General features: G+C 45.4%; 1 protein-coding gene across 9 annotated transcripts in view; it reads right to left on the bottom strand.

Annotated features, from left to right (window-relative positions):
- MAP4K4 (mitogen-activated protein kinase kinase kinase kinase 4) overlaps positions 1 to 24,034 on the bottom strand; it is a 162,773-nt gene extending 138,739 nt beyond the window's left edge. For all 9 annotated transcript variants that reach the window (XM_058825229.1, XM_058825231.1, XM_058825234.1 and 6 more), the window contains exons 1-2: positions 23,290 to 24,034; positions 22,865 to 22,930 (exon numbers count right to left, since the gene is read on the bottom strand). In XM_058825229.1, coding sequence (XP_058681212.1) covers positions 22,865 to 22,930; positions 23,290 to 23,346 — 123 coding nt within the window. In that variant the 5' untranslated portion in view covers positions 23,347 to 24,034. The remainder of the gene's footprint in view (positions 1 to 22,864; positions 22,931 to 23,289) is intronic.
- Positions 24,035 to 24,391: the final 357 nt, after the last annotated feature.

Here is a 24,391-nt window from a genome sequence, read left to right as displayed (position 1 = left end):
CCTCAATGCAACACTGCAAAATAAAGGAGTTAGTTTCTAAAGTAGCAATGTCCTTTGGAGCAGGCTGTTTAAAATCACTGACTAGTATTTCAGCTTCCTCATTAAGGAAAAAAGAAAAAAAGTAACATTTCAACACAAGGAAAGTAGATAAACTTAATTAATAGTCACCATGGTGATCCCTGATTTTTCCCCCAGTCTGTGAGAAGAAATGTTTTTTTCTTAGCTGACACAACAAAGACAGTTTGGATTTACAAACCACTGGGCCCCACAGGCCTGATAAGGGAGGGAGCTTTCTGCTCCCATCAAGGACAGTTTCTACAGAAGTGTTTGACTCCCTCTGTTCCTCAGTCCATCACTGAGGGTAAAACTGGTACCCACCAACAGCCACTCCTCGTGTCAGCCTGCCCTCCCCTGCTACCCCTCAGCAGCACTGAGGCACTCTGATTTTCCTGAAAGCACACTGCTGGGAGGGGGCTGAAGTAGATAACAGCATCCCCACCTCTCCTCTTCCAAGTGGAAGAAGTGTCAGTAACAACCAACCCACCATCCTCTCTTCACCTGAACAATACTTCAGTCTTGTTGGGTGTGCAGGCACAGAACTTTTTAGGAGACACTCCACATGATGATGTATCACACAAAGCCATATGCATTGTATCACCTCCTTCCCAAACCAGTCAGACTTTATTCACACAAGTATTAGAACTTCAGAAAGAGAGCAGGATGAAATCTATCAAGACTTTCCTACATCACAGCAGCTGGAGTAGGGGGAAGAAGACAAGAGATCACATCCCTAAGGAAGATCTTGCATCCCAACTCCCTACTTGCCAAATGCTCTTGCTAAGAAACCACAGAATTGTTAGCATTCCCTGTATTTGGTGAGCACTCACACCACTGCTCTTCAGTTGGGAAACTCCAATCTAGACTTCACAGTTCCTCAAACCAATGGCTACTACAATTTCCATGCTCCTATTAACGTCAATAGACGCAGAGAGGTGAACTCTGATGAGCAAGAAGAACCAATATCCTGCTTTCCAGTTCCCCTTTTCTGATCTGTGTTTTCCAGTCCCACTCCCAGGAACAGCAGGCCTCTTCAAAGTGGAAGAAGTCCCCTGCACAAGCAGAAGAGACTGCCAGGCAGCACGTTCTGCAGCCAGGCCCAGGAAGCCCACAGAACTCGAGGAGAAGGGCACGTGGTACAGCAAATTGTGCTATAAACTCAGGATCACAGTCCACAAAAGCCTGGCTGTGACCTTAAAAGTTTATTTCATGAGTAATTCAACCTTGACCGGTGTGCACCCACACGTGAACTTGGCACAGCATGCTCAAAGCAGTTACAGGATGGCTGTTATCAAGATGAAAGTGGCACCACCAGACTGCCTGTAAGCAAAGGCAACAATCACCTTATACAGTTATCATTTATTATGGCTGTTACAGATGAAAGTTAAACGTGCTGATCACACTTCCAGGCATGAAAGCAAAAAGAAAGAAATTATTTGCAAGGACCACCACAAAAACAAAAAAACAAAAACAAAAAAAAACAAAACAAAACAAAAAAAAAAAAAAAAAAAAAAAAAAACACAAAACCAAAAAAACCCAAACCAAACAAAAAATCCCAAAAAAAACATTACTCCCTAAGGCACAAGTCAAATGAGCAAATAGCTGGGCTATTTTGAAAGTGTATTAGGCAAGTGTGCTAAATTGACAGGGCCTCTGTGGCAGGATGCTGTGCTTCTTAGGGGTATCTTTATGAGGTTGAGTTGACATTGCTTTCTCAGAGGAAAGGAGAGTTGCTTGAGCAATTTGCCTAATGCTGAATCTATTTTAAGAGCAGTGACCCAGATCTTTGTTTTGTCAGCAAATGACTTGTATAACAGAGATGAATTGACAAGGAGTTGAACCAGCTTGGGCAACACCAAGGTGCTGACGGGCATTGGCTGAGGCAGGTGGTGGACACACAGACAGCACCAACAAGCACTCCCACCTGAGCTCAGCTTTGAAACCTGCAGTCAGCCAGAGGGTCATCCCTGGCTCACACCAGCCCTGGCAGACCAACCCTCATCAGCTACGTGCCCGTGACCCTATCACCCACATCCATGCTGAGAGCAGCTCTCCATGGCTGTCCATCCATAGTAGTAGAACCCCTTAAAACACATCTGGTCTCAGAGTAAGGAGCAGGGTGAGCTGCAGCCCTTCAGCAGAAGATTCACTAGGGCTGTGTGCACACACCAAACATCCTCTACCCAGCCACACACAACACAACCTCCCTGATGTCTCCTGAAAAATGAGGATCTGCCTGATGCCTGTCTCTGTGCAACGCAGGGGGTAAGAGGGAAATGGCCGAGCCTGTACCCACAGGCAAGCTGCTGGCTCAGCTGCACTGTGGGGGTCTGAGTCACTCCATCCACACTCATTGCTGGAAAAAGCTGCAGAGACCGAGGAGCCATAGAGTCTTGACAAGAATCCCGAGACATCCACCTGATCTTAAACACGCTTTTTTATTACCGTGATTAACAGGCAACCAAGCACTTGGCAAATCTGATGGGGAGAGACTTCATGGAGGCCCTGAGAGTGAGGGGAAAAAAGGAGGGTTGCTAGACAAGACCAGGTTACTCAGGTGGCTTGTATTATATTTCTTGTCTGGGAACGTCTTTTGTTTTAGCTGTCTCCAGCAATTCTTACATACCTATAACCTTATGGAAAACAGACTGAAGAAAGACTAATGTCTCAAGTATTATATATTCTGAAGAATGGAAAATGCAAACTGAGAAACCAAGAAAATACCATTGGGAAGGGGGGAAAATTAAGTCACAGAAAACATCTCCAGAAAGTGTCTCTCAAAGACAAATAGCTGCAGACCTGGTTAAAATAAGGAGAAATGGGGAAAGACCACCAAACACCAGCCTGTACCCCTAGCTGTGTAAAAGAGTTTTTCAACAGTCCTGCTTTGCAAAGGAATGTATTCATCATTACTCATAACAAAATATCCCAATTGCTCACACAGAATCAGCACTTTTCCCTTAAAAAAAATCTGTGCTCTTACTAGGAAAGATATCTGTACTGTGAATAAGCAAATCAAGTTCTTTCTGGAGTGGATTTATTTTTTTTCCTTATCCTCTGCAGTCCAGAGTCTGCAGGCCACAAGCACATGAGCGATAAAGCAGCAGCAAGGCTGCCTGAAACAGCTACAAGCAACTGCTCAAGGCTGGTTTGGTTCAGTTCTTTTCCCCCTGACCTCCCTCCTCTCCATTCAGTGTTTTGAGAACACCACTGCACTGGCTGATACAAATTACACAGGGACATAATGCACGTGCACCTACTCAGCAGAAATCACCTGTGCCCATGGCTCCCTGACAAGTTCATCCAAAGGCTGGGAATGCAATGCAGGGGCAGGAGAAAAGTCTGGGCTGGGCTGTGTCCAGCTGGGAGTGGGGGCAAGAAGGCAAACAGGCACAGAGGCCAGTGGCACCTACATACTTACAGCACACAGATGAGCAAATATGCCCAAAATATAACTCAACAAGAGAGGAAAATCCAGACTCCTGCTCTAGAATACACAGGGAGAAATTACCTCTCTCCAGCTCAAAAAAAAAAAAAAAAATACAAGCAACAAAACCAAACCAACCAACCAAAAAAACCTAAATATTTTCTGGTAAAATAAAATATTTTTAAATAGATAGGAGGAGCACCACTCCTCACTCCCCATCCAACCATGCCTGGAAGCACTGGCTGCTAACAATCCTATAGCAAACTGCTGCAGAAAAATAACAGCGGAAAAATGAAAGGGTTCATTACAAGGAAATACATATGTTTGCACTTTTAATAATAGATTTTTAATAAAGTATAGGAAATACAATAAAACCAACCTTATGATAATACAACAAATTTAACTAAACATTTCTGAAGCAACAAATTTCAATACCAGAGCTTTCTCAACCTCCCAGAGTTGAAAATGTAGCCTTATGGCCAGCTCCACAGGGATCACTCTTGCCCATCACCAGGATGTGGCTATGAACAATTATACCCAAGTAGTCATTTCATGATGAAGGATCACAATGAAAAAAAAGATGTCAGAATTCTGCAGACTTTTAATTAAAACCATACACAATTCAAGTCTACTAGAGATTTATCAAATATTTAATACAGAAAACCCTGAAGCATATTGCTGTCAACTGAGCTTGAGAGAAATGTGCTCCTTTCCCAGCATACAGCTTAATCTGCTCCCAGGATGCATTTCTTTACTCAGTAATTTCAGTTTAAACAGAAAGGAACTGTGGATTTATATTTTAGTTAAATTACTGCCTTTCTTTAAACAGACTCTGGGTTAAAAGGGCATTAACCCCCTCTCCCTCCTGTGTGCTCAGTGCCTCTTATCAGCACGATGAAGTTGTATCTTTCCAAAGCATGCCCTTTAATCCTTCTGGTGCCTAATGTGAAGCCCCACTGGTCCAATGCCCTCAGAGTGGGACATGTGTGGTGTGTCCACACAGCTTTAATCTTCAATTCCAGCACGGAGAGCATGAAACACAGCCAGTTAAATTCAGCAGAGCAGGACTAACAAGATCCATGTCCGATGACAAGAGCCAAACACTTCAAGGGGTAAAGTTGGAAATACACTGCATTTTAAACTCCTCCCAAGAGCCTAAGCTGTTTTCAGCAATTCCTCTACAGGACAGGTACAGGACCAGATCACTGGAAGGAAAAAGTGATTCTTAAGTACTTGACCACCAATATTATTAGTGAATTTGCCATATAGGAGCAATTAACAATGATTAGAGCCCTTTGCCTACCCAGTATATTACTTGGTCAGCACCAAGCCCAAATGCAATGACTACTTGCTTTTTTCATCCAGTAAAAACTTCAAGAAACACAGTGTCCTAAAGTAACCATAGAGCAGCCTGATTCTTCCCTTTCTGCCTTTTCAGCCTGCTGGCACCACACACATCCCATGTAGCCAGTCCTCCCCTGGAACCACTGCAGATCCTCAGTAAATCAATCTTTGTCCAGATGGCAGTCTCAGCAGAAACTGCTCTAAGTACCTCCTAATACCTAAAAAACCAGACTTGGCTCAATCCTTCCACAATTGTCACCTCCTTGGAGATCAAGGGGGAATGGGGAGGGGGGAAGCAGAGTGGAGGCAATCTTAAAAAATAGATGCAATTATGCTTTTCCTGGGGAAAAGAGGCTATGTAAGTACATTCAAAACTGCAGATATCTAAGTGACAGAGTTTTGACCTTTATAATTTGTTGTCTGCTGCTACCAGGGAGACCACTGCATTACTATCCAGCACCTGAAAGACTGAATTGGGGATACAGGAGCAATCAGTATGTGGAAGGCTGGAGACAAGACCTACAGCAGTTTCTTCATCCTCCACTGCTCACTGTATGGCACAAGGCCATAAACACCCTGACACACTTCTCAATTCATCCATGAGGTGAAAAAACTCTGAATAGATAACTAATTTCACTTCATCTGGTAAACCTGGCAGGCTGGGAAACTGAGTATAATAAGCCTGCTGGGTGTCCCTGCTCTCCCATCCACTCCACACCCAGGAAGGACAGGAAAAGCAGCTCCTGGGGAGCAGGGTCTGAGTCAAAGCAAAGGGGCAAATGGCTCCCAAGGGGAGAGCATCGCTCCTGTGCATGGAACAGATCACCCAAACACATCTGGGGAAGAGAAGAACAACCAGCAAGGAAAACTGTGACTAAGCTCCAGGCTCCAAAGGCAGTAACTCCACACTCAAAGCTTCCCCCATCAAATGCTATTATCATCTAGACAAATTAAATGGACCATTTCTTAAGGCCATGATGCCCACACAGTCCCAGGGGGACAATCACATGGGCTAACCCACAGAGCCAGCCAGGATGTGGTGATGGTCCACGTGGAAGCTTCAAGCCAAGCTAAAGAAGGCAGACCCACAGAGACAACCTGCTTTCCTCCCTCGGTTCCCCCACTTCCTCTTTAACAGTTGCCTAGCACCTATTGTCTTTTACACTGCCATTCAGCATTTACAGAGCCACCTGGCACCTCCTCACACCTGGAGGAGCAAGAAACAAAAGTTCATATATATCAAACATCCTACAGCGAATGGTGCAATACATTTTGAAAAGGCACAAGTGCTGCAACAAAGAAGTCAAAGCAGGATATCAGGGGGTGACAGTGCTCTCCAAATGGCAGTGCTGGTAATTTATATTGCAAGAGAAAATTTTAGAAAAGGTGGTTAAAAAATCGCTGTAACAAAATTGAAACCAGTCTTTCTTCTTTCGTGTTTCTGATAGAACGTCTTTTTACCTGCCACACCCAATCTCAAAATAAGTATCAGCTAAACTAAGGTTTATCCAGCTCAACACTGCATTTTCCTCTCCTGAATAAAATTAACAGCCACCCCCAGTTTAAAAAGAGATTTCTTAAACTAACAGCTGCATCAGAACCAGCACTGAAATGCCTTGAGATTTTCTGCTTAAACCCACACTTTGAAAAGTCATGATGAAGCTCATTTTCATAAATCTGAAGAGAGAAGAAAGTGAAATGCTTTGCTAAAATTTGTTCTGCATAAGTATAGGAAAGGTACCCTCTGGAAATGCTTTTTGCAGGATCATAGAGAGAAAGAGTATGAAGCCATTCTCTTTGTTAAAGAGCAAACTGATTTTCAGAGGCTGTGTTTTAGGCTTAAAGGGGCAGTTCAGAAATAAGACGGCACTTCAATTTTGTTTTTTACAGTAAGAGTTTCCCAGAACTCTGTAATACACGTGTCCTAAGTATGTATTCACATATTGGTTAAAGCCTTTGCTTTGTTTCTACTCTGTGCCAACACTGGCATGGACTAGTTTTAGTTAAAAAAAAAAAAAAAAAAAAAAGAAATTCTAGGAAAGTCCACTTGGTAACTTCGTAGAAGGCTGTATTTTAGCAATGACTGCAAGCAGAGCAGAATAGAATCAGCTACTGCCTAGCCCACAGGTGGGCTGCTCTTGGATTAAACAAAGGTCACAATTTGATAGCAAGCCTTGTAGCCAAGGAGAGGTGCCTGCATCAGAAGGATGAGCTGAAACCCATCGAACTGGCACCAATCACAAGGGGCTGCAACTCCTCTTTGAACAAATTTGAAGCAGACTTCACAACGTTTTGCCACCAGAGGCAGAGAGCAGGGGCTGGGCTCTGACCCGGCACTCTTGGGGCAGGAGGTGGTGCCTGTCCTGAGGGCACTGCCCCATCACAGCTCTCCCCAGCTCGGCGCCCTTTTGTCCTTCCCACACCAAAGCCGGTCGTGCCCCATTTCTTCCCTCCTCCCCACCAAGAGAGAAACAAAGGGTGGCAGTCTCTAATGGCTCCAGAGAGAGATCTGGGGCTTGCTTTATTACATGCTTAACAGAGCACTGAATTACTGGTGGTTATTGCCTAGTTTAACTGCTTTCCTTAAAAGAGAAACATGAGCAAACAAGCATGTGTCATGAAAAAGCCCCTATTCAGACAGGAGCTGACAAGAGAAAAAGCATCCAGGGTTAATGACTGTTTACTACTAGCTGTGCATTCAGGCACCAGCTGAAGTCACAATAAATGCAGAGAAATCCCCACCTTGTCCACCACCTCCTTAGGGGGCTTGTCTAGCCCAGGATTTACCTCCCGAGGTTAGCACACACTAAGTACCGAGGCTTTAAACCACACCAACTCAGCATGTGTCAAGGGCAGCATGCCTTGTCTAGACAAAGACTTTCAATGCACTTTAGTGAGCATATCCAGATCTCACATCTTCAATCCCAGTGGAGACAGAAGCCCTGAGAGAGAACAGAGAGCATCCCCCCCATCAGAGCTCCTCTGACTGATGGGGGATGGAACACCGAACTTCAGAAAATGGCACCAGCCTTTTCTTCTGAAAGAACAGGGTAAAAAAAATACCCACTTGAGCAGAAGACAGATCTGCAAGCAGGGGTAACCTGACGTTTGGGTACACACCACCCAATGACCAATAACGAGGGGGTTTAACTGAGAAGCAGGGGGGAGGAGAAGAGCAAACAGGCTCTCTCACTCCCATCTATCTACCTACTCATCTATTTTTTTAATGAAACTCGTAAGGATTTCAGACCCGTAACCCAAATCAAAACTCAACTGAAGTCCACCCTGAGGCTGAAAAAGTGTTGAGGACAAAATGATATGGACAAATCTTCATTCCTTCAGAAACCCAGGGTAAAAAGAGAACACAAAAAAAAAAATTAAAGAAGGTACAGAATGCACGTGGAGCAACACATTAATGTAAAAACAAATATATTTCATTCATCTTGACAGAACTACAGCCAATATACCAGAGGTTATGTGGATTTAACCATATCCTTTCTATTTGTTAATTACTTTTAGACAAAAATAAAAAGCCTCAGACAAGCCTAGAGGAAGAAATGAAAAGATGATGAGTGTAGAGTTTAGAGGAAGGGAGACTAGCAGGAGGAATTCACCAACATCAGATGAGTATGAAGGAAGACAGCAAGGACAAAACAAACGACACAAAGAGAGAGAAACCTGCCATCACTAAGAAAAAGGGCAAAATTACAAAATTTATTATACTAGAAAATATTAAAGAATAAATCACAGAAGTTAAGGACCTGAGACACTTTTGAAAAGTGTTATTTCTAGAAAGAATACTTCTTTCTCACAAGTCTGACAAGTGAACATTGTCTCAAACCAAAAATGCGCCAGCCTTTGCCCACACAGCTCTAACCACAAGCTCCAGAGCCAGGCTGACTCTCAGTTTAGTTCCTCTGACTTCAGCAGACAGGGTCTGTTCCTGGAGAGTCATAGCACTTCTAGCTTTACAAAAGTAATCTAAGCTAAACCAATACACACCTCAACTCTGCACAGGGATTTGCTTCCATCATGCTCTTATTCCACCACACTTCTTTATCTTTCAAATGACATTTACATCTCTTAAATCATGAGCATACAGGTGGTGTCATAATCTGTTAAGGTGTGCATTCCTGCTGGCTAAGACAGCAATGATGTTTGGAACATTTTTCTCAAAACATCCAAACCATGAAATCTCAGATTTGTTGAAGAGAAGTTTGGCTCAGTGCTCACAAGACTTTCTGCCATCACCCGAAACGAGGTGGTTTTGCTGACGGCTGTGATTCAGTCCCCAGTCATTTCAGCATGTTGTTTTTATCATCTTTCAAAGCTGTCCATAGTCACTATTAAAAGAAACCCACAAAATCCAGCACAGCAGAGGCAAACTCAATCTCTACCTAGCAAAGACACTCAGGACTGAGCACCTTGGGAAAAACCCTGTCCTCATCTTGGAAAGAGCAGCATCTCAAGGTCAGGTTATAAACACATCTCTCAGGGAAACACTCTGTACTGCTGCTGGGTGCACAATCTGCACAGCAAAAAAAGGAATGGCCTTTAAAGACAAAGCTATAAAATTTTACTAGGTGAAACGTTTACTGAAATAAATCTAGTCTTTTGCACTCTTGATTATTATCATAACACATAGAGAAACTGACACACAATTAATGGAGCTTTAAACCAAGAGCTCTTGCAGGAAAAACACAACCCAAACTTTTCAGCTAACCTTGACAAAAAGACAGATTTTGGTAAATTTCAGCAACACAGGTGGCTTTGTGATATTCCCTGTTTATTGGGCACCTCTCACTCCCACAAATGAGCAGCATCTCGGAGCAGAGGAGGTGAGAAGAGGCACTGCCAAGTCAGCAGCATCCACCACCCCTGACAAAGACCCACAAGCAGTCAAGGCTCAGCAGACACAGCCACCACCCCAGAGGTACTGCACCACCCACACCCTCTTCAGTGGGTTTTCAGCCACAGGTGCCATCTCACAACAGCCAACAGCTGAGACAATGGCACCCACAAAAAGAATTCTTAAAGAAGAGGATTTGGGATTCTTCCCTTAAGAACAATCTCCTCTTTTCCTAAGCATAGGAATCCTAGAGGGTGAACAGATTTTAGCAGTAACAAAACACTTTCATACTCAAGTCTAATGGCTTTGTTTCCAAACTCACAAGGATCTATAAACTTTGATACCATCTTTATAGATTTGAAATGCTGTTTATATTTTTTCCCATCTTCTCCTGAGTTACACAGAAAGACTGAAATCCACATCATGGTGCTACTGGGTCAAGAGATTCTCCAGCAATCCCAGGTATCTCTAAGACCCAGAGCTTTCAGCACAGCTCTGAATCATGTAAGCCAGCAGGGTCCCTCTCCCTGCAGGAATAAAGCAACCAGATACCACCCAAGGTGTTCCATCTGTCTGCCTAACCTTCCCTTCTCCTTTCTGCAACAGGAAATCCTTCTGATGGGGAGTACAAAATATATATAACCTTCCCCTTTCCCACACAGCCCAGTGCAACCATAGCATATGTATACAAAACACGCTTTCTTACAACACCAGCATGCGCTCACTACACACTCTGCTAGCAAAGAGCTCAGAGGTGCAGAGCAGCAGCAGATGAGGACACCCCAAAGCCAAGGACCTGATCTGTGAACAAAGCAGCAGTGTCAATAACAGTGGTTTCACTGCCCATTTCCCTCATCCTTTCCCAAAGCCCAGCACAAGCACTGCCACAACACTTGGTCCATGAGGGGGCACCTCCAAAATCAGCAATTAGCCCAAAGGAAGTCTTAATAACAAATACATCTTTATTCCTGAAGAAGAAACTAGAGCACTCTTCCATTACCTCAGAGGAAACCTAAGGAGAGGTAACATTACTCAGAACTGATTTAGTGCCTCAAGCCATTCAGAAGACCACAAAGCCACCGACAGACAAGACAAGCAACTCATTCACAAAGGCTCTTTGATCTTAAATACAAATAAAATTAGGTCAATATTAAAGATTTTCATTCCTTGCCATATAAGATTGCAAAAAGGCTAAGAACAGCTTTTCCCATTTCTTCTTTTAACACTCAAGTTATTTAGCAAGTAACATTTCTTTCACATGACTTGAAACATTTTCTCCATATTCACTTGTCATCACCCCAGAACTTAACTCTTGGTGAAAATGCACAGGGGGAGCTGTACAGAGTGTTCTCCATAGTCCCCAAGGACAAGACAGGTCAGAGAATTTCAGTGTGTTCCACATGGGGGAAAGAAAAGAAGAGCAAAGTACACCTTTCACAACACCCGGATTAAAAACAAAAGCAAAAAGAAAAAAAAGAAAAAAAGATTTTTCATTTATTTGTTATTCAAAGCATTCCAGTGATTTTTAAGAGATGAAGATGAGAAAGCCTGTGCTGTCACTATTAATACGCTGACATTCTTTCTTCCCCCACAAGACCACACCAGAAACACAGGCGAAGGCGAGAAGTTAAGGGAGCCTGGAGTGATGCCAGCTCTGCCAAATCCCAGCTCTGCAGCACAGGGACTACTCCAAGGAGACCCCAGGACAAGCCCTCACATCCCAGACTCCCCATAGTTCTCAATGATGCACCTTTTGTTCCTTCTCCTGCAACAGTACATCATTAACTTCATCTGCTGAAATAGCAGCGGTTGACAGGATAATCTTAAGGATACAGCATCACCTTGCATTTTCCATTTAATATGCTTAGCTGTGTTAGGGTACCTTTAAAATCTTATTTATTTGCTTTCTAAAGCAACCAAAGCTCTCATATGCAGCAGAAGGCCCCTGAAGCTATCACTGTAATGTGATATCTGCTCATAAATGTCAATATACCAATTTTAAAGGTCTTAAAGCTGCTGTTTAGTCATGGTAAAATAACCTAATACCTTCCTCACCTCCGTTACAGACAGCAATACAGTTATACATGAGCAATACAGTTCAGGCCCTTCTGCAAAAGACAGTTAAGCACAAACCTCACCAACTGCATGCCAGCACATCATTACACCACAAATACAAGTAAAACAAGCAGGGGTCCCATGAGACTTGCTCTATGAGATCCACCCACTCAGTCACCCCAGGACATTTAGACCCTTTCTCTGGGCAGTTTTTAAGACACCATAGGGTCAGCATGCAAAGTCTTCCCTCTCTTTGGCATGGGTAAGCACAAAAAGGGACCCCAGCCCGTACTAAGGCAAAAGAAGGTTATGTGCTCTTTTGATTAAAGCACATAACTACTCTGTGTTCAGAGGTTTAGACTGTACTTCTGTCACGTATTTCCTGGATGGCTGGGAATAAACTACATCAGTTCCCCACCATAGTTCCTTCCCACCTCCTCACCCTGTAGTAAAGCACAGTGGATAACTTGAGTATCAGGGAACCACACGAGAGTTCTACTTCCTTCTGTGTTTATACAGGAGATTACCACGCAACTGAAAGTTCAGTTTAACAAATGGTGTGGAATCTGAAACTTCAAATACTTCAGGAATGTCTGCTGTAGCTGCTGAAGGAATATCCAGGATATTGTCTCTAAAAAACTCAGGTGTTAATCAGAGAAAAGATACTTGGATTTACAACAGGTTGAGAGATTTAAACACAAGATTCACAACCAGACTAAACTCTACTAGCTGAGACTACAGACAGGAAGAAGTAATTACAACAACACAGGTGGGAAAAATAAATAAATAAATAAATAAATAAATAAATAAATAAACAAACAAACAGGTTTGATGGGAAAGGATACCTTACAGAGAAGCACACATTTGAAAAAAACAGTTTGAACGTCAGGCACTTAATTACAACCCTTATCAAGATCATCAAAAAACTAAAGTACCTGTATAATTCTCACCTGACAAACAGTAACCCAGATTAAATGTGTTCTCTGTAGATGTATAATCTACCTGTATAGGAATGACCCCATGCTTACTGCTGAAGCACAGAGAGGAGCCACAAGGCACTGACCGCTTTTCACATTGATAGATTTATTTCTGCAAAACTTCTGAGGGATCTGATTGAGAAAAATTGTCTCATATAAGTTACCATACTTCATATAAGAGTGCAGAGAATCCTAACTGAGAGCAAGCATATTCACCTCTTGGTACACGCAAAAACAGGTCACTTACAAGCTTTTTGAGAACATTTCCCTACCATGATGGGCAAGTGGGGTTTTACATGTCACTCACTTTCATACATTCACTTACAAAGACACCTTCATTCTTACTAGATACCCCACAAAGAACATGGACTGCAAGAGCTGCTACATGCATGGTACAGAGTGGGGTCAACCTGTCCAATCTTAGATATTCAAACAACATAAAACTGAGACAGACACTCATCAAAAGTTCCCATTTTAACGAATAGACAAAAACTCAGGTAAAGAGAAATTTATCTCATCCTAGGGTAGTTATCTCCAGAGGCCACTCCGTGTTCTATTTCTCTCCACTGAGTCCAAGAGCACAGCTCACATCAGACAGCAAAAGGACAGTAAGCAGCCCACCTACTTAAGCATCTTCAGAAGCACCATCCAGGCCCACTCCACAGAAACAAACTATAAATTACTGAGCATCTGTGTGTAAAAGCAGCTCTCACTATAAAATGCATTTTTCACCCATCAGGCCACCAGTAACATAACTGGAGATACACAGCACTATCAGTTTTTTGGGAAGCACAAAACAAACTTAATTAGGACTTCCAGTCAGCAAATACCTCATCATTATTTCTGCTGCACCAGTTCCCCAAGAATTATTTTGATTATTGCAGTAGTTCAAGGTGTGGATTATAGCAAGGGTTCACCAGCATGCTTTCCTTCTGCACCCCTACCTGTAAGGGTTTTTAACTCAGTCAAAAGTGTTCCCTCTTGGAAACATCCTTGTAAGATGGGTACAGCTGCACTTCCTTTAAAGTTTTCTACTGATTTTTCTTTGGGAATTGCAAAACTAAAGAACCAAAACAATATTGGGGGTCCCTGACTCTAAGATACATAAACCCAAGCAGGGCATAGAATACTTTATGGTAACACATTAAGACTCACAGACCTTAAGATTTTTCGCGTTTGAAAACAAAACAACCCAATACCATTAGATTGCTCAAAGTTTAGGGAGCAAGTTTTAAGACAGGTTTATTTTGTTTTGAGCTTAGAGTTTAAATCAGAATAATGAACTCTTGCCCACTGTCATTCCCTACAGCTACCCTCTCTCAATCCTGGGAAGAAACTCTTGAAACTGCCAGAGCTTAGCTGAAATTGTCATATTTTTAGGACTTCAAGTAATTTTTAACAGTGCCTGTTTCAAGGTGCATCTGCTATGAGGTAAACCAGCAAGAATAAACTATTGCCTTGGTAGTCCACAGGGAGTCAATAAAACAGATTTAATTCAACCGATTCTTTTGAGCTGCTGCCATTCTTTTACCTAAGTAACACTTTCCCATTTCACCTCTGTCCTCTGGTGAAGTTTCCAAGTGCAGGAACTACAGCCAACAAGTCCATACCATAGACTGGTACAACATCAGAAGATGGTAACCCAAATATTCACACATAAAACCAGCACAACTTTCAGAGCCCTAAAATATCCAGTGAAGTAAGGGGAACTCCATGTAAAGACAAACCAAAGGAAAAGCCATTTTGGGGGATAAGACATCATAGAGTAAGTAGTCAAAGAAGAAGCAGAGGGATGCCACAGATGATGTGTAGATCTGCATTTTCATGTGCAGAGTGACACTAGAAGGACAGCCAGGTACAGAGTGGAGCAGCACCACACCTCCAAAGCTGCAAACCTACGGTGCCCAGAGGGATTTTTTAGGACCTTCTCAACCAGGGTGGTGAGAAGAGCACTAAGCAAGTGGACCTGACCAGCAGCCCCAGAGCAGGGAGCTACTGGGGTGCTCAAGGCACAGAGGGGCAGGGGAGGAAGCACACAAACGTGCGTGGCACACCACCAACAGCCCCAGCAGCCACATCCTGACTGCAGCCCACAGCAGACCTTCTCCAGGGGTAGCACTACCTTGCTCCAAGAAGAGAGTGGCTAAGGTCATGTGGCTCCTTCAGCCACAGGTACAAAGCCTTGAGTCACTGCAATCCCTGCGCGGAGTGCAGCTGTTATCAGTGTGCCACAGGACAGCTCCAAAGGGAGGTGACAGAGACATTACTAGATAAGCCCTACAATACCAGTATAACTGCATCCATGTTGGGAGTTTTACCACGCTAGCTGTTTTATTGCTAGACAGGCCAATCAAGACCTGTTGGCACTTGCAGTGTCCTATTTGTGCAGTGATAATGACAGCCACCGTGCCAGAGCAACCGGGGAGGTGCGGCTCCAGTGGGAAAGAAGCATTCTGCCAGGAGTGTGAAACAATCTCCCCCAAAAGACATCCCTTATTCTGGCACATGGACACAACACAGCAAGGTGGGCTAAAGGAGGTCTCCTCAGCCTGGGCCATGCTGAAATCAGCACAAAAACCAGTGTCCATGAACATTCCCTTGGAGTGCATAAGCCCAAAGCCTGGCTGACTAGCCATCTGCCATGGCTAAAACCTAATCTCTTTCATAATATATGTATTTTAATATAAATTATATGAGCTAATATGTTTCTACTAACAACTAAAGTGTCCCTTACTTTTTCTTATATTTAGCACTTTCCTGACTCCACCCTACTTTTTCTTGCCCACAGCTATGAACAGTCCCCTAATTCATTCTCTACATTTAAGCCATATTCTCCTTCATCTTCTGATTTCCTCTGTAAATTCACCTTCAGCAGCCTGCTTCTCTCTGAATTGTCCTACTATCTCTTCCTAACTCCAAATCTTCCCATAGATTTCACCTTTCACTTGCAACTATGATGCAAGATCAAAAAGGAGGCCATAGAAGAACCTTTGGAAGATTGTCAATAACCTTTATGCCCAGCTGAGCTGCACAGGACATTAGAGAAGGACTTAGTTGCACCGATTTCTAAGTAAAGTGGAGAGAAGCCTACTCCATCCATACCTCTACCTGATCCTTATGTGCCTCAAAAGTGCAAATTCTCTGAAAGGGCGAGCATCTCCACTCCCCAGTCTCTGTGATTTCATCTTTCTTTAGTGGTGCTTTTCACAAATTTCCCAATCAGCAGCAAATTAAAACCAACACCACTGAGGTCAAATTGTAATTATTAATTACACTCAGAACAGCAGATTTCACCCTGCTGCAGGACAGCAAAGCCTGAGAGAGCAGGGTAGTGCTTTGCCAGCAATACTATCCAGTCTCTAGTCAGTATTTGCTCCTCTTTCACAAAGCTGCCCTGTCCTTTTTCTAACACTGAAATAGATACCACATGAGTTAGGTCTACAGGGCCCCATGGCCACCTTGGAGGAGATACATCAAGCCTTGCTCAGATATGTCAAGGGACCAGGAATGAGGCTTAGGTGGAGGTATCATGAGCTTCACAGCATCATATTGGTTATTCAGTAGTACTCCACAGCTTCTAATTAGAGTCATATTTTTTGTGCCTCTGTGAAAGTGTTTAACAACATCCAAAGCAGAAAACACACTTTGGAAATAATATTGAGATGCAATGTCAAAATGCCCTAGCCCTCTACAATCAAAGCTGCCTCAAGGTTCCCAAGAGGTATACACCAATGTGGGCTTTTTCCTCCTCCTTCACATAGCTGTCTAATTTTAGAGCCAACAGTATCTTTTCTAGAGTCTGTGCTAACCTGAGAAATAATAAGGGACCCACAATATTACAAACATAAAGTATTTGATAAGAGAACTCTTGTGCAAAGCTATGAGATCCCCTCCCAAATCCACCTCTCATTCAAGCAAGCAGAATTCTTTCCACCACTTTCTGTGGGCTGAGACCTAAAATAACGATGCAGATAAGGATCTTACTGTAACTTTGACTACAGTCAAGCTCACATTGTGCAACTCAATGCTATTGAGCTTAAATATCAACGTCATCCAAATCCTGGTGGAGCCAGAGTGTACAGTCAAAAATGTAAAATGGAAAAAAACAAAAATACCACTTTCCTCCACAGAAAACAGATCTCAGGAGGGTAGGCATACAACGTACCAGGCTAAAATCGCTCTTGCAAAGGCAAGTACCACTTGAAAAGATGACTAGAACATAATGTGTACATACAAACACATACTAGACCACATGAGAAAAGTCAGCTAGCATTCTCATCCAAAAAATTTATACTAAAAAATGTATATGCTGAAGGCAAGGAAACGCAAAGGGTGAGCACCTCTCATAACGCTGCACTGCCTTTGGGGATGCTCCTCTACATCATTCCCTTGGGTGGGAGGTGCAGACCTGCCATCATCACAGAGACCAAAAGAAAGATTTCTGCACACTATCAAGCCAAGACTCTGGTGTTTGGAAGTTGACAACAACACGTCACCAAACTACATGACACTGCTAGGAGAGAATAAAAATTAAGTAAGGAATGGAAGCTGTACAGTCCTCCTTTCTTCATTATCCCAAAATGACTAAAAGCCCCTGCCCCAGGCCATACAGATAAAGCTCACCTTCCTCATGCCTGGTGCAAGGAGACCTTGATAGGGAAAACCATCCACCCATACAAGCCCTACAACCCCCACCAAGGGCGGGGAGAGAGCCCACACATGCAAAAAGCAAGGAGAGAGTACCAGATGATTTCAACTGAAATTTTATCCATGCCAGTTGAAATATCTTCTGATAGAAAGCTGAAAAATATTTCTAGTACAAAACTCTGGGCTGGATCTTGTTACATCCATCACCTCGAAGCCCGGCACACACCCAAGTCTCAGACCACTGAGTCCTCCTCTAATTAGAAGAGTAAGGAGTCCCTGCCCCAGGAGTTTGCAAAAGCCCCACATTTTGCAAACAGACAGATGGGACTGGGGGAGGAAGAACAAGAGGGACATGTGGTTACCCACAACTGGCACATTGCTTTCTTTTCTCTTTTTCTTTTTTTTTTTTTTTTTATAAAAATAAATATCAGTAATCCCCACTGGCCACCTGCCTAGCTTTTGTGTATTTAATTAAGAAGGATTTGGGTGATGGAGAACTGGTCAAAAGTTCAGCCAGTTTAGGGGAGGACAGGAGAGTAAACATCTAGCTGAAGGATCCAAAAAAAATGCCAACATTCCAGCTGCTGCCTGGTCCTTCACCATTTCTAAAACAACAAGGTCTCACTTTGCAACACAATCCACAAAAAATCAGAGTAAGGGAAGAAGTGCAATTCATACTTAAGAGAGCTGGTCTGGACCAGTTCCTGAAAGCCAGTGACCTCACTGATCCCCAGTACAGTTTGTCTTTATAGTGATAAGACTGGAATTGTATTCATGTTTAACAAAATCATTTGAATCCACAATGACGTCCCTTTAGCAGTGAGAGAAACAAAGGGGAGAGAGAGCGGAAAAAACACCCTTAACTGAGTTTCTAGAGAATACCAAGAACTGTCCTATCTTCCTAACCCCCCAACACAGTCACCTTGTAAGACAGAAAGTCCATTAAGACAAAAACAGGGTATCCTTAGCATGGGAAAACATTTAGCATAGTTTTAATTTACTTTCAAATCAGCATTTAAACGATCACATCTTACATCACTTCCTTTTACAAGCCAGCAGTTAGACAATACACATCATTTACATGCAGTTTTGGAAGGCTGCAACATAGATCAACAAAAGAAGCCTTCACTATGAATTAACTATTACAAGACTCTTGGAAAAAGTCACTCCAGCCTGCGTTGAGGGCAATTAGGAGTATCATCCCCTAATTCTCATCCTTCTGGTGCACTCCTGCTATGCCTCAGAACTCCCACAAATACATCCACCCCAGTCATTGCTGCTACAAGAGAAGTACGATGTCTGTGAGATGTAACAGCACACTCACAATGGTTAAAGCGTTAGGTGTCTTTAAAAGCGGACACATACACAACAAAAGAGAAAGTGACTAAGCAAGTTAACATAGTTCAGTGTCAATAGCAAAATTACAATGTTTTATGCCTCTGTGAATGATCAGATGATAGGAGATTTTAAAATTTCAAAAGTATTAACCTATTGCCTTTAGGTCACAGGTAATTTTAGCATTAAAAACCCAAAATACGAAAAACCAGAATGGAATCAAACACCCAGTTCAGACCTTATATTGAGACAAATTTCAGGAGTGTTCTCATTTGGTGCAAGCCAAACTTCATATTAAGCTTACTGCTGGACTAAAATCTAACCGCAGCAATGCTAAAAATGCTTCTCCCACTACTTGCAAAAGATCAAAAAAAGCCCTTAAGGCAGCCGATCCCTCGGTGAGCTGGCTGCGAGTCCCAGTTACACGGCAGCGGGACCGGGCTGACTCAAGAGGGAAGGAGAGGGCAGCACATCCGTGCGCCATCCCAGGGGCACCACACGCCAGCGGCAGCACGGCGGGTCCGGCCGGGCCGAACCCCCACGGGCCGGGCCGGGCCGGGCCAGGCCGTGCCGAGCCCGGGACGCCGCCCTGCCCGCCGCGGGCCCAGCGGCGCGGGCAGCGGGAGGGCGGCCCGGGGCTCCCCGCCCGCCGCGGGCACAGGCGCGGCCCGGGCCGGCCCGCACACGCCGCTCGGCTCCCGCCAGCTGATACCGACCTACCCAAGGGAAAACTCCCCCTCCCAACTCCAGCACCGGCCTGGGACTCCTTAAAAGTGTGAGAAGGAGCGAGCCAGGGAGTTCTGCGGCGGGTCCTCTCCGCCTCGGCTCCAAGGGAACGCTGCCGACCGTACTTGACAGCGTTTAACCCTTTGCTTTCTCTCTAATCTAAGTGGTGCAACTTCCACGCCATGGTTGTCGGGTTTAGAACCAACTACGAAAGGGAGAACAACTCTCATCCCCCAGGATGTCCAAGCAGCAGTAGAGCTCTGCTTGGCCCCAGGACGAATGAGCCAAGGCCCGCTTCCCCTCCGCCCCTTCCCCTGTACTGGGCAAGGGCTTCCCCAAACACCCCTTCCTTTCTTACTTCACCACTGCATAACAAGCTGCTCTTGACACACAAGGCTTCTTCTTACACACAGGAGAGGTGTAAGCAAGGTTATGATAATAACTGAAAATAATAAAAACTCTATAGATTTCAAAATCACAGAACTGTTTGGGTTGGAAGTGGTCTCAAAGATGATCTAGCTCCAACCCCTTTGCCATAGGCAGAAACACCTTCCACTAGACAAGGCTGCACAAAGCTCCATCCAACCCAGCCTTGAACACTTGCAAGGATGGGGTATTGCAAGTTCTCTGGGCATCTTGTTCCTGTGCCCCACTACCCTCACAGTAAAAGATTTCTTACCAATACCTAATCTAAATCTACTTTCAGTTTAAAGCCATTACCCCAATTCAAGCACAGCAACAGAAAACTTCGTATTTTTACCACCTCACCACTGAAGTCCCAGGCCCACAGTAACACTCCACCTCAGCCAACCCATTCAATGCATAAAATGCGGGAGTAACTCCACTGCATTTAGGTGCCAAACATCTAAGGGCTGCCCTCACATTTCATACATGTACAAACATCTACACACCTACATATAGCTAAATAAATCGCTAAGGTAGAACTAACTACAGAAATATCTCCAGCCAGATAGATGTGCTATTTCCAGCTCGCCCAGCTAAGGCAAAGAGGAGAAACAACAGGGCTATTTTCTGCTTTTCAACAGGTTGGCGCCGTCCCCTTCGCAGCGCCGCTGGAAAGCGGACTGCCCAGCCGGGCAAACGACCTTCGGCATCATCGGCGGCGGTGTGAGCTAGACAAAGAGATAACGTCATGGCCCCTCGGCTCGCTCCGTGTCCTCCCGCAGTGGCAGGTAGCCAGCCAATCCCGCTCCCGGGTGACATCATCGCTGATGCCTGCACACGAATGGGGAAGTGCATCAAACCGCACCTCGCAGCTCGGCTCCTCAAAAGCAGCGGCACGCCACCCCCAGCCCCTCGGGATGACAGAGCGCTTACAAGGGAAATAAAACCATCCAGGAAGAGGGATTTCAAGAAGTGGTTGCTGGGTAGAAGGAAAGCGGAAGGCAACGAGCAAACACGGCATAAACACGTTTTTCCCTCGGTTATGTAGTTCCTATGAAAGCCCTCAAAACACACACATACAGTCTCATCTTTGGGTGTCCCTGGAACATTTCTCCTACCAAAAACAGTGGCCAAGAAAAGTTGGGTTTTTTTGCAACAACTTTTGCAACAGCTGTTTTTTTTTTTTTTTTTTTAACATAACTTCATTCCTTTAAAAAGAAAGATGTTTATCGCAGCAAGGAAGTTTTTTGGTTTGGTATTATTTGTTTATATACAGCCCTGTTAGGTGTCCACATTATCAGTGCATGTACACAAATGTGGGCAAATACCTAGGAAGAAGCAGTGCCAACCCAAACTGAAACACCTGTCAATTCATTACTGTCTAGCAGGCCCAACAGTAAGAAAAGAGGCTGCCTGTTGCTCCCCGCTATCACAGTGACACCAATGCCCTTAGACATCAGGTGTTCGTTCAACTCTTCCAAGCCAATAAATACATGTGCCCATGCATTTATATTTCATTTCTAATGCTAACTATTCTGGGAGAGCTCTACCTTATTTAAAGAAAATGAAATTTAACATTTCTGTTGTCAAGACTGTTAAACTAAGGAGAACTTTGCTCATTAACTCAAAAGCATTAACAAGTACACTGAGAAACAATGCACTAAATTGCAATAATTAACAGGAGAGTTTCAAGTCCCACATTCACACCCTATTAATTTTTTTTTCATAAGATGATGCAAGCTCTGGGAACAAATGATTACAGAAAAAAACTGCGTCCTTTGAAATGGCAGAAAAAAATTAAATAGCTGAGGCTGTGTCAAAGTGCAGCTTTTTACTCATCTTCTCCCTCTCCTGTGACCCTCTGAGCCACATTATTTTTTCCAGCTTTATAGCAACAGCAGCAGCCTGGCTATTCCAGCTCAAGTCTTAAAAAGCAACGAATACACTGCGCAGGCAGACTAATTCTCCATCAGGAAGGCTGAGGTTCACGCCCTCAAAACAAACTGACATGTGTTTCATTTGCAGAAGAGGCAGCAAAGCGCTTTATTTAGTTACTGGAGCTGCACGCAGCAGTATCTTGCCATCAGGGAAACTCAGACCAATTACACTCCCTTGTTTATAAGCAAAAAGAAAAACAAAACAACACAAAAGCAACCAAAAACCCAAACAAGCAGCTAAGCATCTTCACCTCTCTCCTTCTCTCTCCAAATGCATCTCGCATTTCTATAGTTTAAGGCTAGAGCTTTCAATCTTTAGCCAAGTATTGTCTGTGCAAATAATTAGTCATCCTGGTAGCTAGCACTCACTGCAGTCATGCAAGCTCAAGATTTGTTTGTTACACTGACTGCACACAAAAGGGTAAAAAGAAGAAAAAAAGGAAAAAGTAGGCTAGTTTCACACCCATATGAGCACTCTCTGATTTCTATTTTTTAAAGTCATACACTTGTCAAACAGGTTATTCTGGGAATTCTGATTTCCACAAAATAAGTTTCTCTGCTTTGGTCACTTATTATTGTCACTCTGCACCCCTCATCTCTGCACAGCCCATCAGATGCACTCGCCCCCAACTCCACAGCTTCAACACTCACAAGGAAACCGGGTGACAATTTTAATTAAGGCCAATGTCTTTGTCTAAAGTCACTGCAGCAGCAGCAACTTCCATAAGGATTTCCAGCAGCAAAGCTGAGTAAGCCTGTGGACGTGTTTGTATAACCGAGCCAGATTCTGACAGCGTCCACTTGGTTTGGTCATTTCTCTGGAAGGAGCACAGAGAGGAATAAGGACAATAAAGGCGTATTTCATCATTACAGGATGGGTACTTGGGAAAGTCATTTGTACCCATTCCGAAAAAGCAGAAGCCAAGGGGCTGACAAACTTGACAAGGCCAGCAACAATGACAAGGGCAACACTTCTACCACCCCTCACTGTTCCGGTGGCCAGCGCGGGTGGCTCGCCTTCAGCCGTGTGCTCAGCCCGGCGCAGGCACCGGGCACCCTCTGGAAAATCGGCAACAACAAAAGGAGAAGAAATTCTGACACAAACCTTGTAGACTTGCCCGTACGTGCCATTGCCAACCACTTCCACCAGTTCAAAAATCCCAGCGGGGTCCTAGGGGGAGGAAGGGGCAGAAGGGGCGGGGGAGGAAAGGGGAGAAGAGAAGCGGGGTTACATTTTTGTTCAGGCGATGGCTGCTGGCAGAGCCCAACCAGCGAACCCGGCTGCTGGCGGCGTGCAGCTGTTGCGCCCTGTTTTTCCACGCACATGCCAATACATGCAAACAAAGGAAAAGCAGCCCAGGGCCGCGGTCCCCCCGCCCGCCCCCGCGGGAGGGCTCCCCCCATGCGGCCGCGGCCCCCCGCGCCCCGGCACCGGGCCCGGGCCCGGCCGCTCCCACCCCACCGGCCCCGCAGCCCCGGCAAGGGGCGCGCCGGCCCTGGGGGGCCCCCGCCCCGGCCCCCGGCACTCACCCGCAGGGAGGAAAGGTCGATATCCACCAGACTTTTTGCAGGAGAATCGTTCGCCATTTTCCCGTCTCTTTTTTTTTTTTTCCTTTAAATATTTTTTTCTTCTCTGTTAAATAATAGCGAGGCCGCTCCCCCCTCCCTGGAGCAGCTGTGAATTGCGCGGAGCTCCGCTCCTCTCCTCCCTTCCGCCCTTCCCTTCTTCACTCCAGCCCCGCCGGGTTGAAACTCTTCAGCATTGGGAGGGGTTGGCGGGGGGGATGATGGATAGATGGATGGTGGGAAGAGGAGGAGAGAAAGGGAGGTGAAGGAAGGGAAGGAAGAAGGAGTGCTGCGGTTTGTCCGTCCGTCCGTCTCCCCGCGCTGCAGTGCGGGGCTGGATCCCCCCGAGGATCCCGGCCGGCCGGTCGGTGGGTGAGCGGGTGAGTCGGTGGCTGCCCGCGCGTCCCCGGCGGCAGCGGGCTCACACCATGTCGCCGCGGCGGCGGCAGGAGCGGCGCCGGTGCCGGCAGCCTCTGGCAGCCTCACGATGCGCCCCGCACCCGGGCATGGCACGGCACGGCTCGGCCCGGCCGGCGGCGCTCACGCCGGGAGCCGGCAGTGGCAGCCGCGGCCCCGCTCTCGCATGGGGGGGCGGCTCACGCCCAGCGCCGCGGCGGAGCCCCCGCCGCCTCCGAGCCCTTCCCGCGGCGCTGCCCTCGCATCAAACGGCGCCGGGCACCGGCGGGCAGGGGCTGCGCGTCCCGGCGGTGGCGGGGCAGGGGCGCGGGGCTGGAGCGGGCTGCTGCGAGCCAGACAAAGATAGCCAGGGAGGAGGAGGAGGAGGAGGAGAAGGAGGAGGAGAAAAAATATACTGCGAGAGGAGAGAGAGAGAGAGAGAGAGAGAGAGAGAGAACAGCTCCCCCTTCCCTTCTCCAACAGGAAAAACCGGCGGAAACGCGCCCGCACCAGAGCACTGCTGGGTAAACTCGCGGGGAGAGAGAAAGAGAGAGGGAGGGGGCCAGCGAGCGCGGGCGGGGAGAGAACCGGCCGCGCAGCCTGCCCGCCCCGCCGCCCAACAATAGCCCCGCGGGGCGGGGGCGGCCAGGGCGGCCCTTCCCCGGCGCCC

Source organism: Ammospiza caudacuta, chromosome 2 (genome assembly GCF_027887145.1).
Source record: "Ammospiza caudacuta isolate bAmmCau1 chromosome 2, bAmmCau1.pri, whole genome shotgun sequence".
In the NCBI taxonomy this organism is placed as follows: Eukaryota; Metazoa; Chordata; class Aves; order Passeriformes; family Passerellidae; genus Ammospiza; species Ammospiza caudacuta.
Note: the sequence above shows the minus strand (reverse complement) of the source record. Positions and strands in the feature narration are given on the sequence as shown.